Source organism: Arctopsyche grandis, chromosome 11 (genome assembly GCF_051622035.1).
Source record: "Arctopsyche grandis isolate Sample6627 chromosome 11, ASM5162203v2, whole genome shotgun sequence".
Taxonomy (NCBI): Eukaryota; Metazoa; Arthropoda; class Insecta; order Trichoptera; family Hydropsychidae; genus Arctopsyche; species Arctopsyche grandis.
The window spans coordinates 24,952,542-24,969,289 of record NC_135365.1 but is presented as its reverse complement, the minus strand read 5'-3'; the positions used below and the strand labels follow the sequence as shown (position 1 = coordinate 24,969,289).

Sequence of the window (16,748 nt, the reverse complement as noted above, 5' to 3'; positions counted from 1 at the left end):
TAATGGTTATGTGGTGCACGACTTTTGGAACGCAATATACAAATGATCGATTATAAATTTAATAAATGGCAAAGACAATTTCGTCCACACGTTTGTCTGTCAGGTCTCACGATTGATTTTTTTTTTTTTTTATTATTTTAATATGTATTAAAGCGTATCATTTAAAAATTACATGTTAACTTTTAGTTTTCGCTAGGGTAATAATAATAATTAATATATTTATAATTAATGGTTTTTTTTTTTGGAGTAAACCTTATTTAGTAAAAGAACGACGGTAAAAAAAATACTTTATCCTATTTATTCTTTTCTAATGAAGATAATATAATATATATATATTTCATGAAAATTCTACTCATCGCTTAGTTAAAATTTGGTCAATTCAATTATTCATATTATATTCAAATATAAATATTTTTGGCAACGAAAAGTAAAAACACTGTTCTACATATGTATACATATATTATACGAATAAATATTTTAAAAATGGAAGTACTATAGAGGAAAACTAACGTTTTTAAAAATAGGCCTTACATAAAAAGGATGTCTTAAAATGAAACTTTCAAATTGTTTCGAATAACATTCTAGTCAAATTTTTAGACCGTGTTCTTTGGGTGTTGACATTTTGAAATACAATAGTAAACAATAAGTCTTTAAATGATTTGTTTGCGTATTTTTAATTCTTTGGCAACAAAATTTAAAGGACTGGCATGAAATCTTCACAAATGAAAGACTTGCAATGGAATCTGGTTCGCGAATTAAGAAGATTTTTGTGCACCAGTTGTAAAATATCTCACTTTACATTCCTAGTAAAGTTTAAAACATTTATTTCTATACGTAAAAATTACAACGTTAAAAGAAATCTCTGAAACCTATACGTAATCACTTTCACGTGTAAGATTATAAAAAAAAATGTAAACAATTGATTAAAAATATTAAATCTTAAAAAACTCTTACATAGCAAATAAATTATTCATCCATTTTAATACAAACACATTAGAGAATAGTTTTTTTAATACCATAGTGCGGTATAAATAATTCTATTGTGTTTGGGAGATATCACATTTTTATACACCTTTTTTTAGATCAAATATATCTTGAAACTATGAGTCTAGTATCAATTTTTAAGCAATTATAGAAAAAAGATTTCACTAATATATACTATTATATGTATATATATAAATTATGGTTGATCAAATATTGTATATAGTAAGTATAGTATATAATGTATCGGTTAAAAAGACAGTGAATTGAAATGATGGGATTATTTGATAGTGATTATGAAGACAATCAATGGAAGCCACAAATTAATTCCGTAACTATATTATTTAATAGACATCATCATTATCATCACTGTCGAATTGTAATATTGATGATTTTCTGCCGATGCACTTTTTATTTTATTTTTTTTTATATATCTTTGGCAAATTATTATACTTTTAAAAATTTTGTTGAAGTCTTATATATATATATGTATAAAGTTAATTTCTCTTTTAATAATTCATCTTTTTTTTCAATATATATTATACAGCATGGCTTGGAAACAATGAGACTATTAGCAACTTGAAAATGAACGGTTAAATTTGAAAGTCTATATTCACTAGCTAAATACTTAGATTATTTCACAAACTCATTCATTGCAAATAATGTCATATAAGTGAGCTCAGCATGTTGTATCCATCATTTTATTAAGCATTTCAGATTCAGATATATTAAATTAGCTCCTGGATAGTTTAAAGTTGTTAAAAATACACTTTTAATAGCTCCATTGGAAGATATTGCATACTGAAAAATCAGACAAGCGTGGAAACTAGTCAGCATCTTTTAAGCGGGAACATATATCTTGGATGTCTTGTATATATGGGCAAGGGGGGGAACTTGCCCCCCCTGGATTGATTGAAAATAGTCAAATAATGTTACTTTTATTTAATATCACTTCGTGTTAGCATAAAGAAAGTGTGGAGAGACAGAAGACATTGTAAAAGCTGTTAACAATGCTGTTGGATTCTCGATCATAGCCGATGAAACAGCAGATATCTTAGGAACAGAACAGTTATCACTGGGAGTCCGGTTTGTAGATACGTCTAGTTCCTTGGTTTAGGAACTAGGATTCGAACTTGGTTTAGGAACTGTTCCTAGGAATTCCTTGGATTTTCTCCGCTGAAATACTATTGGTACTATCAAAGCAATTATTACATTTTTGTAATAAATGTCTACTATCAATCAGGTATACCACATTGATAATTTTGAAACTGAAGCCCTGAGTTGGTTTGATTTTTGGAAAACGCGAGAATACAAAAGTAGCCAAGATTTCATCGACTTGTTAACTTTTACAAAGTTTTATCCGAGTGTCAGGTATGCCTTACTAGTTTTGCTAACATTACCAGCAACAAAATCTACGGTGGAGCGATCGTTCACCATACAAATGCGCTACAGTAAATTAAAACTACATTAAAACATTACTAAAAATATTTTGCCCCCCTTAGAAAATTTTCTGCGGGCGCCCATGCTTGTATATATGATATATGGAATTTTGTGCAATGCGCATCATCAAGTCAGTAATACAAAGTAATGTTGGAACCATCAATTCAGAAATTCTGAAAATTCCATAGGTTAAATGTTGCCGTGGAAAATTATGAATTATGTCCGATAATGTGTTGTTGTGAAATTACTATGCAGCTTGCTTTATAGCTAGTGAATATAGCTATTTTCCAATTGAAGTGTTCATTTTAAAATAACTAATTGTCTGATTGTTTCCACCTCACTCTTTATATATGGAAGAAAATGTACTATCTACATGCACGTAATGATTAAGTCGTGTACAATATGTACAAAATTTTTTTTTCAATGCTTAAATTTCAGCTAAGTGTCGCGTTCGGCACTGAAGTGGTTCCACACAACCTTTTTGTATTTGGCATCGGCATCCAAACGAGCGCACAGTTTCCGCGTCCACACTTTGAAGCGATGCCGTCGAGACGGACGTGCACTCTCGTCGGTGAAATGCTACACGCTCGCCCGGTGCGGCGGCTGGTTGAAAGTCAGCGTGTCCAGAGCGAATCTGCAATTGTTCTCGTTGTCATCCGTGAGGAAGTAGCCGACGCTTCCATCGTTTGAAGTCACGTCTCCACCCTGTCGCCGGGGATCAGCGGTCGACCTTCCGTTGACCGTCCAACTGTACTCCTGAGCGTCCCCTCTTCTATAAACGCACACAGAATCATTATACTCTCCTCTCGGCCTGTGCTTCTTCGCAAACACGGTGGAAGCATCCAAAAGTACATTATCCTCAAGGCGGATGTCGATGTCTTCATCGTAGAAGTAATTCACTACCCTCCTCGATTGCCTCGATCTCCTCGGATCGGGAATGTTCCTGTTAACGTTCTTCATTATCTTCCTTTTGGAGTAGCTAGACCGTTCATCTTTCGAAGAGTCATCGACTAGAGGATCGTGGCTGCGTTTTTCGTTCTCAGATCTGGCACCCGATGAGTAAAAAGAACTTCTTCGACTCTCATACAATTGCATACTCATACAACGGCCATCTATATCGCTTGGAGTTGATACTTGCTTGCTTGTTCTATCGTTGTTGTTATTACGCCTGAATGTCTCATAGTTAAAAGCATTCCTGCTCTTTTCCAGTAGCTGTTGACGTCGCTTTTTCATCATTTCTTTTACATCATCAGAGTCTATTTGAAAATCGTTCTTGGCGTTCATAAATAAATAGCCCGATGCCGAGTTCAATCGTAATGTTTGCGAATGATTTTTAGAGGACGCTTTCTCGATGTATCTAGGAATCTTATTCAGGAGATTATTTTCGTTTTGTTTGGCTTTAGCAGCCGACATTGAACGGAAAGGCGGTGGTGGTATCGGAGACAGAGGATCGCGATATGGCTGTGATCTAAACCCAAAGCAAATATTTATTAAAGTACCCAACATGTAACTGATATAATCGTATTCTTAGTATGAAATATATGTTATATTTACTTTTTTCTAAAGCAGTTACAGTGACAGCTGCATACACTCGGTGTGTCACTGTCATCGCTCGGTAATTGCACTAAAGGTCCTCCACCTGGAACATATCAAGTAATTGTATATGTCAGTGTTCTTAAATGTTTCTGCACAATGCTTGAGATATAAACCTTCAAGCTTTTAAGTATTAATTTCACATTTCAATATCTAATCTTTAAACAATTTAATTGTTTATTAATTAAAAATAAATTTCATCATGCAATGTTAACTTATTTCTTCATCATTACTAGCCATTCACTACCAAACCTCTTTAGTAAACTTCCTCTCTATTCTTCTCTACACCTTATTTTACACTTATAATTTCAATTCTACATACACTAACTCAATACACTTGCAGCACATTATTTTATTTTACATTTTGGATATCATATCAATATTTAATATATCAATTTCCATATGAATATTTTCTCTTTAGTGTTTCTCTATATATGTATCTTTTCTGAATTATATATATATACCAATTAAATTACATTCCATACTTTAAGAGTGCATTAAAACTTACATATGCAGCATCGGTACAACGTTGATTGAAAATTTGTCTTCTTTCAATAGAGTTTATTTAATAAATACAGCATTTATTCGATTAAAGACACTCCATCTTAATTTCTCTTGACTACTTCTTAATTTGCAGTAGTGTTAATTTGACCTAAATACATAGGTACATATAACTAATATTTCTGTTCGTTTTTTTTCAATTGTTACATATTTAATTACACACACTTAATTTCTTCATATACTCTTAAAAATAGACTTACTTATCATCGCCGAGCACTCCATGCTCCCAAGTATATATGTCAAAGGGAGAGACCTCACTAAATGCCATTCTTAAATTTTACACTACTACATTTGTACTTACGATATTGAATTTCAATGTTTGGCGAGCCATTATTACCCTGTAAAATTTGCCTAGGATCGGCAGGTTGTCTCGTGCCTTTTGACACACCCCTCAAAATAGCTCCATCAGCTGTGATCACATCACCTTCCAAACGCACAGCACCTCGTAGAGCCTAAAAAGTCACGATTATTACATATCGAGTAACATTTTCATGTTTTAAAAGTATTATTACAACACTACCTGAATAGCTTGCTGTTCATCTCTCTTCTCATCTTCAGTATTCATCGTCACAAAACGAAGTACTAATAAATTTAGACTAGCCGCCACGATTGCTAAACCGAATAGGATAAAAATTAAGGCAAACATTACATACGAAGGCTTTCTATTGAGAGCATTGTCTTTCTGAAGCGCTACCATATCACCGAAACCTAAAATTTGGATTTATATTAAGTTATTTTGGAATAAATTAAATTCAAATGCATTATATTAACTAAGCAATATACTACCTATAGTAGTTAACGTAATGAAACAGTAATAAACACTATCGAAATAGCTCCAGCCTTCGAATCGTGAGAAGGCAGCGGCTCCTCCAGCGATGGTCAACGAAGATAATGTAGTCACAACACATATCAAATCCAAGTCCGATGCACCAGTTTGTCGGCAGTTTAACGAGCGTTTCACAGATCTTATAATTACACTGTTAAAAAATGGCAGTGAATAAGCCGTGCATGCATTAAATCTATGTATCAGTATGAGAAAAGACTTTTTGTATGCCAAACTCACCTACTAAGTTTGTTGACACGTTCACCTATGCTCTGAAACATAACCAAACCTAGAGGAATACCAACGATGGCATAAAACATGGTGAATAGCTTGCCACCAATTGTGCACGGGGTAGAATGTCCATAGCCTAAAAAAAGTTGGGTTATGTTTTTATAGCTGAAAAAATTGTAATTTTATTTTAAACGAATCAAATTGGTATAGTAGAAGGCACTGTTTAAGAAATTAAAGGGTGAATTTATTTGAATTAATAATTAGAAACAACTTAATCTATAAATATGAAATAAATTATTGTATAATTAAATAATTCATATACATATGTATGTATGTCAATATATGTAAAATAAATTAATAATTCCCCCGGAGACCCATGTAAGTTTATATAAAGTGTGAATAACTTATTATAAAGAAGTTTATATAAAGAAAAGTATAACCATAAGAGTATATTTAACCAGCAGAATAGACTAGTGGTTAGCATATAATGCTTTGAAAAGAGAGGTCACGGGTTCAAATCCCACTGGTTTTTTCTGGCCAGACCTTTGATTTGTGACTCCAGGTCGATCGTTTCCTATCAGAGTTTGCCAATTTATCTGATTTTGATTGAAAAGGTTCCAACAAATTGGCAACCTTACCCATTTTCTCGCAAAATCTCGAGTTTTCAGCAATAATGAATTTCGCTGAATTGTATAAAATGCTGCAAATTTCAAAATTTGACCATAAATGTCTATGTAGATGTTAATTTATATATATATATATATATATATATATATATATATATATATATATATATATATATATATATATATATATATATATATATATATATTTACTGAATTTCACTGAATTGTTTAAAATGCTGCAAATTTACAAATTTGAACATAGATGTCTCTGTGGATTTTAATTGATATGTATTTATGTACTTTGTATAATACTAATAATATTTGTATCAAATGTACTGGCCAGGAAGGCACTTTGGGGTTACTTGTTAGGCCTTCCTGGTGTAAATTAAATATACAAATAAAAATAAAATATCTCAAAAAGCTCTTAATAACTACCGATAGTTGTTAGAACAGTGGTCGCATAGTAAAATGCTCCGGTGAACTTCCACTGTTGGCCGGCTTTGTGCGGTTCAGTTTTCAACACCACTGTTTCCATAACTTTGAAGTCTTCGGGTGATATGTTGTATTTGTTGATCACCAGGTACTCGATAGCTGTAATAATGAAAGGTTCGAATAGTTCTAATTTGTCAAGGAAAAGAAAAGTTTAGTGAATCCGTCGGAAGCAAACAGAAAAGTACCTTGAAGTACATCCCAACGTTTCTTCTCAGTTTCTGATTCTAGGGCGTCAAAAACAGCCGCACCTACCAACAGATACGTAAATGTGCACACAATCAAAGAAAGTGTGCGTACGTTCTGCTTCTTCATCACGGCCGCTCGCCCCGGCCCCCACTCGTTGTCCTCTGCAAGCCACAGTTTGACTGTTACTCTTGTTGTCCGTTGAAAGAAATCAAACCCCCATCGGGTACGAGGGTCCCATTGTGTTTAATTGTGCATTTTTACATCCGTCGTCCCATAGCTATTGGGACTTCATCTTAGCATTGGATAAATTTGAAACTAATCTGGAATACGTGACTGAAAATTTAATACAACATTAAAAAAATGTTAAATTGTCCAAATAAATAGTATATATAATGAAATATAACCTTGATCTTATTATAAGATTCGCTTATTGTATGAGATAATTATCAAATTGATTTTGAAAATAGACTAATTAAGTACAGAGCTCAAATTTTTTACTTTATCTATATTCTTGCTTCCTATTATGATTTATATCAACCGATGCTATGTTTTCTGTATTCTTGTTTGCATTTTTGCATTCGTTATTGTTTGTTTATTATCGTTTGACAAGTGCAATTGTATAATTGTAATACTAATTTTACATTCGTAGTCATTCACTAGTCATAAATTGATCCCGCAAAAGGAAGAATAATATTTTGCAATGTCGTCGTACAATTTTTCCTAGCTAACTGTGAAATACCGAACGGTATTCATAGTTGTGGTCGACAGAATCATAGAATCTTCTTGTAAAACACCAATGGCCGTCGCAAACTTTTCGTGAAATTTGCTTTTCGTTTTCCTTTTATTTTCTTTTCATCCATGATTTGGTGTGATCGAAAAAAACTTGAATTTTATTACGGTTATTTCCCTCTTGAACATGCTGAATCTGAAACATATTTAAAGAAAAGATCAATATAAAACTTAAATTTTTTCAAATATTCAAAAAAATTGTATATGAAAATAATTTTTTCTGTTATTCAACTATATCTTTAAATATTACTTAGTTAACATATACATATATTTTTTTTGAATCATTCCCATTTATCCAACATATCTATTTAATATACAAAAAGTTAAAATATTGTCGAATCTCAAGTAATAAATACATTTCTATATCAACATTACTTTAAAATATTAAAATACATATTTTTGATAGAAGCATTTATTTCATCTCAAGATGAATCAACGTTGATTGCAAACTTATAATAAGGTAAATAATTATATAAAATTACAAAACATAATTAAAACTCCCACACAAAAAAGTTGTATTATGTAGAATTATTTCATATTGATAATCTCATACAATAATTAATTTTTTCCCTATAATATGCGCAGATAAGGTCACAAAAGGCATTTCCATAAAACCGCAGATTGAGTAATTGATAAATATGATGTATTTATATTCTGCTACGTGATGTGAAGTTTACAATGTAAATATAAAAAAAAAAAAAAAAATTTCTTTGTTACATTCGCCAAAAGAGAAATTTGGAAACATCAAAACATCATCGTTATCAGTAATCGGAATTAAATGTTATTAAAAAAAAATTGTTTTTTAAACATATAATCTGATTTTTAATAAAAAGTAAACAAAATGTCATCGAGGTCGCGTAGGCTTATCAAATGATTTCATCAAAACAATAATATAACGCAATTTATAAAACATAATATTTGCTACCAAAATAGAAAACGATTTATTGATAACATATTGGATGTTTGCTATAAAAAACTGTTACAATATTTCATTTGAATATACATATATATTTTTTTTGTAACTTTAAATTTTCTATTCCAAATGTTTGTTTGCTATATTTTATAGTTAAATATCTCACAGTTGAATACATTACCTTAAAATAATATGTTATTTGGTTTAAAGATGCATTTTTCTTTGTTTTCTACGGCAGCGGTAATGTGTATTGGACTCGTAGTTAATATTTACCTAAACAAATACAAAAAATTTGATTAACATCTATTTATAACACACATATTAGTAAGTATGTATCGATTGAGCACATAAAATAAGTATTGTTGTTAAAAACATACACAGTTCAGACTTACAGAAGTGAATTCGCATTAAAATATGTCTAATTTCATATCAACATGTGATATTTTGTACTTTGGATAACACTTTTTTATACATTCGGAATAAAAACTGGTCATTTAAATATCCAAACAGTTTAACAAACGATTCTAAACAAATATTTAATCACGTTTTCAAAATGTGCGCCCGTCTGTGAAAGTGTGACATAATTTTTGATAAGCTATTTGATGAGTTTTGTTTATTATTCAATTTGACCTGGTTTTACATAACACAGATCTTTGTTATTTTTTTATAGAAAATTGATCACACGTCGTTCTCGTTAATAAACAATTAATTAAATATATTGTTTATGATATTGGTGATGAAACAATTTTTATGATTGTGTCATGTCATAACAATAAACACACCACGATTAGCACACACCAACACAGTTCGTTAACCTACATTGTTATAGTATTTTCGGAGAATTTATCTGTTATATTATAAAACTGAACATTTCTAGGCAATTATCTTATTTTATTATATATTTTTTATTTTTATTATTATTTCATTTTTTGAATGAGAATATTTAAATTGATTGTATAGCACACATGTACAAACATGCATACATATGTACATACATTGTGAATATTTAAGCAGTCATTGTGTGTAGATTTGTTTAAATTTACAAAGGCCATGTTATAAATTGAATACGTTTAAAATATAAGATAACAAATAATTTGAATGTATTGAACAGTCGATGGGGAAAAACGTTGATATGTCACGATTGATAGGAAGCGGAAACAGGGAAAATCCGCAGTCACGTGACGCCACTGACGTAAAGCGATACGTGACGCAAAGCGAAATACTCCCTTTGAGAGATACACACACAGAGGAAAAACTCGGGGGGATTTGGGGGTGGTTTTCCTCGGTTTTTCCACGTCCCTCGTTCGATTTTCTGATTGATACGATGTTGGATCGCGGTTAAGGGTCGGAAAATTGGTCAGTTTTTTTGTGAAAATAGTGGAAAATCGGGAAAATTACCGCAGGGTGCGGCGGCCGACGTAAACAGCGGCCGCAGCGGCCCCGCACCCCTCTAACAGGCTTAAGCTCGGCTCACCCTTTCCAGCCAGCTACTACCCCTAACCTAAATATCATATTTTCTTTACAAAATAACATTACCTTAAAAATCTACTTCAATAAACAAAATCATATGCAATTGTTAGCACAAAGTATATAATTAAATGGGTTAATACTATGTACAGTAGCGATCATCACAGTGATGGGTTCATATTGATATTTGGAATTGCTTTGAACCATATCGAAGTATATATGAGCCGTTATATTCGAATATTCTTGAATTCTACTATTTCTGTTTGATTTAATTCACAAATTATTACCACTTCTTTCAATTCGATATGTCCAGAATAAACGTATTACAGGCCACCAGTATTTTTATTAAATATTGTTAAAAGCAAAACATTTTATTAACTAGTGGTTTCACTCGGCTTCGCTCGGTATTTATAATATAAACCACTTAAACATGGCTAATCTAATAGTAAACATTTGATTACATATATTTGAATAGTTTTATTTTATTTAAATTTATTTGAATATTCATTTGTTTTTTTATTAAATTGAACGTGACGGATTCTACAAACCAACCAAACAAACATACATACATACAAAGTCGCTTTCGAAATTAAATATTAGATGTTTTGCAAAACATTTCTCGAAGTGAAGAAAAGTGGGCTCATGCCACTTTCAAATATAACGGCTCATATAGATATATTTAATACTTTATATGTAGATATACGACTGAACAAAGACATGTATTTATGTATGTGACTGAATCATGTCTGTCAACCAGTGGCGGCTCGTCCATATGGGCTGCGGGGCCACAGCCCTCCCAATATTATATAATAGCATGCATAGTACAAATGCATGCTATTTTTGCCGTCCATAAGGGCTGTAGGGCTGCAGACCTCCCAGTATAGTACATATGCATGCTATTTTTGTCTGCATTTGATCACCGGTACGGTCAATGTGCTATTACATCCCGATTAATCTCTGCAGCCCCCCCTCTATGAATTCTCACGAGCCGCCACTGCTGTCAACCTATTCTAAGTCGGAAGTTCTGATACAACTTCAACAGTATTGGAAGCACTGCAGTCGTAGCCCCAATTAAGCTTGCTACAGTCGTTGGCCACTCTAATTTTAATTAAATCCAATACCCTGCATCATTATGGAGTATTTTTGTACTCTCGATAGTGCTATTCATCATATCATACATATAATATCGCTATTCTGTAAGCGTCTGTGTTTATGTGTGTGTATCTGCGATAACGCTCGCCATACTATAATAGTCGTTTCCATTCGACATACATATGTACGTCACAGCTAAAACACTGCCAATAAAAATGTACGAATATAATAACGAAAGAAAAAACTTCTACATATACAAATATGTTAACTGTTTACTACCAATGTTTCCTCTAGGAAAGTCTCTGGGCATTTAGCGCCATCTATTGAAAATGTATTAAATTAATTCATTTTTCTATTGGTGTTTTATATTGTTTATATGTAGGTAGGTAGGTAGGTAGTTTTTACCATTTTTATTTCATATTAAATATTAATATTAAATTAAATATATTTAAAAGGTATTTGAAAAAAATTGACCGCGTGCGGATCAAATAAGGGATCGACACATTTATTTTAATTATTTTTTAATTACTAACTTAATATGCCAACACCCATGCGATGATGATAATAACATTAGAATTCTTATTTTTTTTAAATTTTGTTAACCATTAATAAATTTACACTGGCCAACAACTGTAACGTTTGTTTTAATTGGTACAGATTCATAAACATATTCAGTTCATCTTCCCAAGGTTCAGTTCAGCATTAAGAGGGCTGTACACCCGAAACTTTAATTTTGTTACCGTTCCTTTCTTCGATATATATATTGAGTGTATGTATATATTGAGTGTATGCGACAATATATATCAATATATATATTGAGTGTATGCGACAATATATATATCAATATATATATTGAGTGAATGCGACAGTTGCGCTTCGACCAGATAAAACGTATTTTAAATTGACAAAATCGAGGTTTCGTATTCTCCTATTTTCTTCTCCAAAACTGGACCAATTTTTAAAAAAGTTTCATCATCGGTATGAGAAAGATACTTTCTGTGCATCTATCGGCATATTTTTTTTAAAATCGACCGTTAAATAGGCACGCTGGACTCGTTTCGTGGGTGTAAAAAAGAGGTTGATTTTATAGATGTTTGGCGGCTCCTAGCTCCTATAAAAAATAATGAATCAAAAAAATAAAACGATAGATGCACCTCAATGGTGGATATCCATAGCATATTAAAAAATCATTTCTCTAGTGCCATAATTAAGGAAGGGAGAAGTATAGTACGTTTGTATGGACAAGGCGCTGCTGTCCAGCCCTTTTAAGAGCACTTCCTTCTTCAACTTATCATCCATTAATTTATGTAACTTGAGATTATTGAGTCTTCAACTACGTACAAACTACTCAGATGCTTCACTATGCACACACTTCTCACCAACGCGTTCCTCAATCGATCCCTTCCTGTCATTATAGCATATTAAATTACACTATCTCACTAATTTGAAGTGTTTTGCTTCTAAAATACAAACAGTCATTAATATTTAGTTTGAGATATTCTTAAAAAAAAAATCCTATATATTTCATTATTCGCGATATTTATTCATAATCTGACCCAGATATTATTGCCTATCAACTGGATACTATTATTCCCACAATGTAATTTACGACCACTAATATTGATTAAAACAACCGTACACGACATTTATTAATATTTACTTAACCTTAATTGATTTCAAACTTACATACACACTTTCAGTTCTGAGAAATTTGACTCTTTTTGTTCAAATAAATAACATATATATAATCTACTGTGGAAAATATCTTAAATTTTACCACCTTTCAGATAAAATCAGATAATATATAATTGTATTACATATGCGCACTATGTAATTTAACGTGGAAAATTACGTCAACAACAAAAAAAAACCATTGGAAAGAGACAGTAGATACATATAACACTGTAGTATGCGAATAGCAAACTGTAGGGACCATATTCCTTGCTTTTCTCCCAATTCGTAACAACATATGATGAGGTACGATGCGCATGCTCTACTTGTGACGTCACGGGATCGAATCGCAGATGCACCAGAATGACGTAATCACTGGAGTCATGCATTAAATATCTGGAAGATCGATCGTCGCTTAAGTAAAGGGCATATTTTTTGTAAATAAACAATGTAATACTGATTAATTTATCTTCAACCGTAGTATTATGTTTCCGATAACAGGTCAAGTAGGTGCAAGCTTCAGGCTTATGCACGTATTACTACGTCATAAATCAGTTTTTTTTTCGATTTGTATGATATGAATATATTTAAATACACATACATATGTACATATATGCAGTGGTGTAGTGCTAAATAAAAAAGAACCAGGTCGGTGTTTAATTTTTACGACCCCCCCCCCCGCCTTTTTCCTTACTAAAAAAAAGTTGTATCCTAATATTGGTAGTTCAAATGACGACTTTTTTTTTGGTTCAGAGACGAGATATAACTTTTCTTATAGATCTATGCCCAGTGAACACGAATCTGGTAATAAAAAGTGTTGATTGGCTCGAGATTCGGAGATACATATATGTATGTGTTATTTAAATTGCGCGATTTTTCTATATCTTGGTGTTGTTCGGTCGATTTCTCAAAATATGTTAATTTCCTGTTCAAAATGAATATTGGAATCTATAGTCGGGTATTTTCTCTTTCATTTGTAGTACTTTTCAGCTTTCAAATCTATCTAAGTAGTCGTCCAGTTCAAATCAAAAGTCAAAACTACGTATTTTCCCTTGGGATTTTTTCCCACTGTTAATACTATATTATATTGAGTATTTTCTATTGAAACATGTTTATTAGGATAGTGTTCTGGCCACACTATTTTTTGTTTTCGTTTAAAAGGGTTAATTGGATGTGCTGAATTTTAAATCTGTAAATTTACGAGCAAAAAATTCGTATTAGTAGAGCACATGTTTCAATAAAAAATACTCAATATAATATAGATCTATAAGAAAAGTTATATCTCGTCTCTGAACCATTTTTCGTGTCGAACAGTGTAATTAATAAATATTCTTTCTTGTTGAAATTATGATGTATTTTCTTATATTTTATAAAAACTTACATAATGCATCGTCTTCAACATCTTTGATTTAGCAAAACCCGTGTTTGTGTGTCAACAGCAACATTTCTTTTTAGCAATGCTAAAACCATGTACATATGTATACATATGTCAAAAAACTATCAAATTTTAACATGTCAATTTAGAGATGACTATTCATTTAAGCTGAGTTCCCTCATTTTATGTACATATCTTCAAGTGTGTATGGTCAATAGTTCAAAGAATGTTTTCTTTCGAAGTTTTGGGTGGTTTTAGATAAAAAAGCCAATAAATTTCATTAAACGTCTTTTAAGTTATGAATGTGCTCAGATTACTATTCGATTGTGGAATTCGAGTGTTAGACCGAAAGTCTGCTCACAATATTTGGAACACAAAATTTTAGTCAAAATATTTTTTAATTGTACTCGAAAAACAATGTTTATATCAATCAAAGTGCCAGGGCGGCGACCTGCCCCGACTACACCACTGTGTATATGTAAAAATGTATTTTTATCTAGTATGCAAATACACCGTTTTAAAATTTGGTTTTAATACACAAAAGTTGAAAATCATGAGTGAAACACGGTTAAATGCATATTAAACCCATTATTTTATTGCTTTTATTCATAAGCCAGCGGTATGGCTCGGTGGTTGCATTTATGTTTAGCACTGAGAGGTTACCGGATTCGATCCCGTGCCAATCTTGAATACTGCTCGTCAGATTTGGATATTTGTCGCTCCAAGTCGATCGTTTCTTATCAGAGTTTACCATCAAATTGGCAAAAATCATCCTTTCCGCTATGTCACAAATATCTGAATTTGATTTATGTACAATTTGTAAAAATGTATATACTTGTCAAAATCCATAGATATCTCTATGGATTGATTTCGTGTTCTTCAGCCTCTCGAAATACAGCGATATATGTAATAACAATGCTGTAATGTTTGTAATTAATTGTCTAGGAAGGCGCATTGGGGTCTACCTGTTAGGCCTTCCTGGTATATATCTATGTAAAATAAAATAAATTAAAATAACATATACATACATATGTAGGTACATAACATATATTTACACTTTTGATCGTGTTCAGACTAAGTGTCTGATGGTCGGCTTTCATGGCCTTACGACCCACGATTTGGCCGATGTGTTTTGGTGTTGGCCACCCTGGTCAGCGCCCACTGACAGTTGAGCGCCAACGGCTGCTGCATAAACACGCAGTTCGCTCCTCGCCCACCGAATCACCAGCTCGGCCACTGGTGATGTTTGACTATACTTGGAGACCAGCTCCAGTATCCGTCCGGTGTGCACCAGAGGAAGCCTGGTCTGTCTTCGTCCAGAAGGCAGACAAATCAGACACGCTTGGTGCATGACCTCAAGCCCACGTTTTGCCATCTCTGTATAATTTATATAAAATACAGTCGCCATACAAACAGACTTACAACCTGTTGTTATTATATAATCTCCCGCCCTTTTTCCACATCACGCATCCCACGCACACTGTACGAAAGAGAAGGAGATAGAGCAGAGCAGCCATCATCAGCAGAGACCAAACCTCACCACGCTTTACCACGAGCTCTACACTTCACAAACCGACATCAGGTGGCTCTCGATTGAGAACCCCTGGCGTCCGTACAGATCGCTTTGAATGATCTAAATTTAGTAATTTAACTCAAGAGCCGAGTGACTTGATTTTGTTGTACGACCAGATCAAATGTATGCAGTTGTATGGAACATGCCACACCGGGCACTCACTGGTTGTCCACGCAATAAAATCACCCGACAAGCGAGTTTAGTTGCCGGCTTTTGGTCGCTTTTGGTTGCCTCATTTGAGAGAGACCAAGAGTAACCAGGAGCAACTACGCTTGAGCGACTAATCAGCAGAATAACTCGGTGTTTAATGCGTTAATACTAACTACGGGAGGTTCTTGAATTCGAGTCCCGGGTTGATTTCAATTGAAAATAATTTATTCCAAGTATTTCTGCAGTGCTGATAGTCAAATTTATAATCTATAAATTTATATTTGCATAAGTTTAATACCATATGTGTCACTCAAAGACAACCCGTATATGGGATCATGGTATATGTATATATTTTTTAATAATAAAAATAAATAAACTCGCAAGTTATCTTAAAGTTGACGTGTTTCAATCGTTTTTTCGGACTAGAAAAGTGTAGCTATAATAATTTCATCAAAATTTTCGTACCAAGATTAGTAGATTTCGTACAGTAGACTAGTAGTTAGCATATTATACTTTCGAGCAGAGTGGTCACGGGTTCGAGGCCCAATACAGTTCCGCTGCTGGCCAGACCTTGATTTATGACTCCAGGTCGATCGTTTTTTATGATAGTTTGCCAATTTTTCTGATTTTTATTGAAATAGTTCTGTAACCTGTATATTGACATCTCCTTTCCTATCTCTCTTGCTCAAGTTACTCAGCGTCTTAAGGTTCGCCAACTTGATTATAAAATGCTGCAAAAATTTCTCCATAGATGTCACTGTAAATATTTTTATAAATTCACATTG

The 16,748-nt window shown here is 32.7% G+C and overlaps 1 protein-coding gene across 1 annotated transcript; it reads right to left on the bottom strand.

Annotated features, from left to right (window-relative positions):
- Positions 1-1,419: 1,419 nt before the first annotated feature.
- Positions 1,420-7,059, bottom strand: LOC143918893 (potassium channel subfamily K member 3-like). The gene is made up of 8 exons (XM_077440991.1): positions 6,933-7,059; positions 6,691-6,846; positions 5,639-5,765; positions 5,362-5,552; positions 5,096-5,283; positions 4,877-5,027; positions 3,976-4,060; positions 1,420-3,889 (listed from the first exon to the last, which is right to left on the bottom strand). Exons 1-8 carry the CDS (start codon positions 7,057-7,059, stop codon positions 3,001-3,003), a joined length of 1,914 nt encoding a protein of 637 aa, XP_077297117.1. The 3' UTR covers positions 1,420-3,000.
- Between the last annotated feature and the right edge of the window lie 9,689 nt (positions 7,060-16,748).

Bases quoted from the DNA above. Each gene is read 5' to 3' on its own strand.
- LOC143918893 (XM_077440991.1), bottom strand. From the start codon at position 7,059: ATGAAGAAGCAGAACGTACGCACACTTTCTTTGATTGTGTGCACATTT. The intron at 5,284-5,361 runs GTAGTATATTGC...TCCAAATTTTAG, and splicing joins CATTACGTTAACTACTATAG to GTTTCGGTGATATGGTAGCG. The intron at 4,061-4,876 runs GTAAGTACAAAT...GATATGTTCCAG, and splicing joins AAACATTGAAATTCAATATC to GTGGAGGACCTTTAGTGCAA.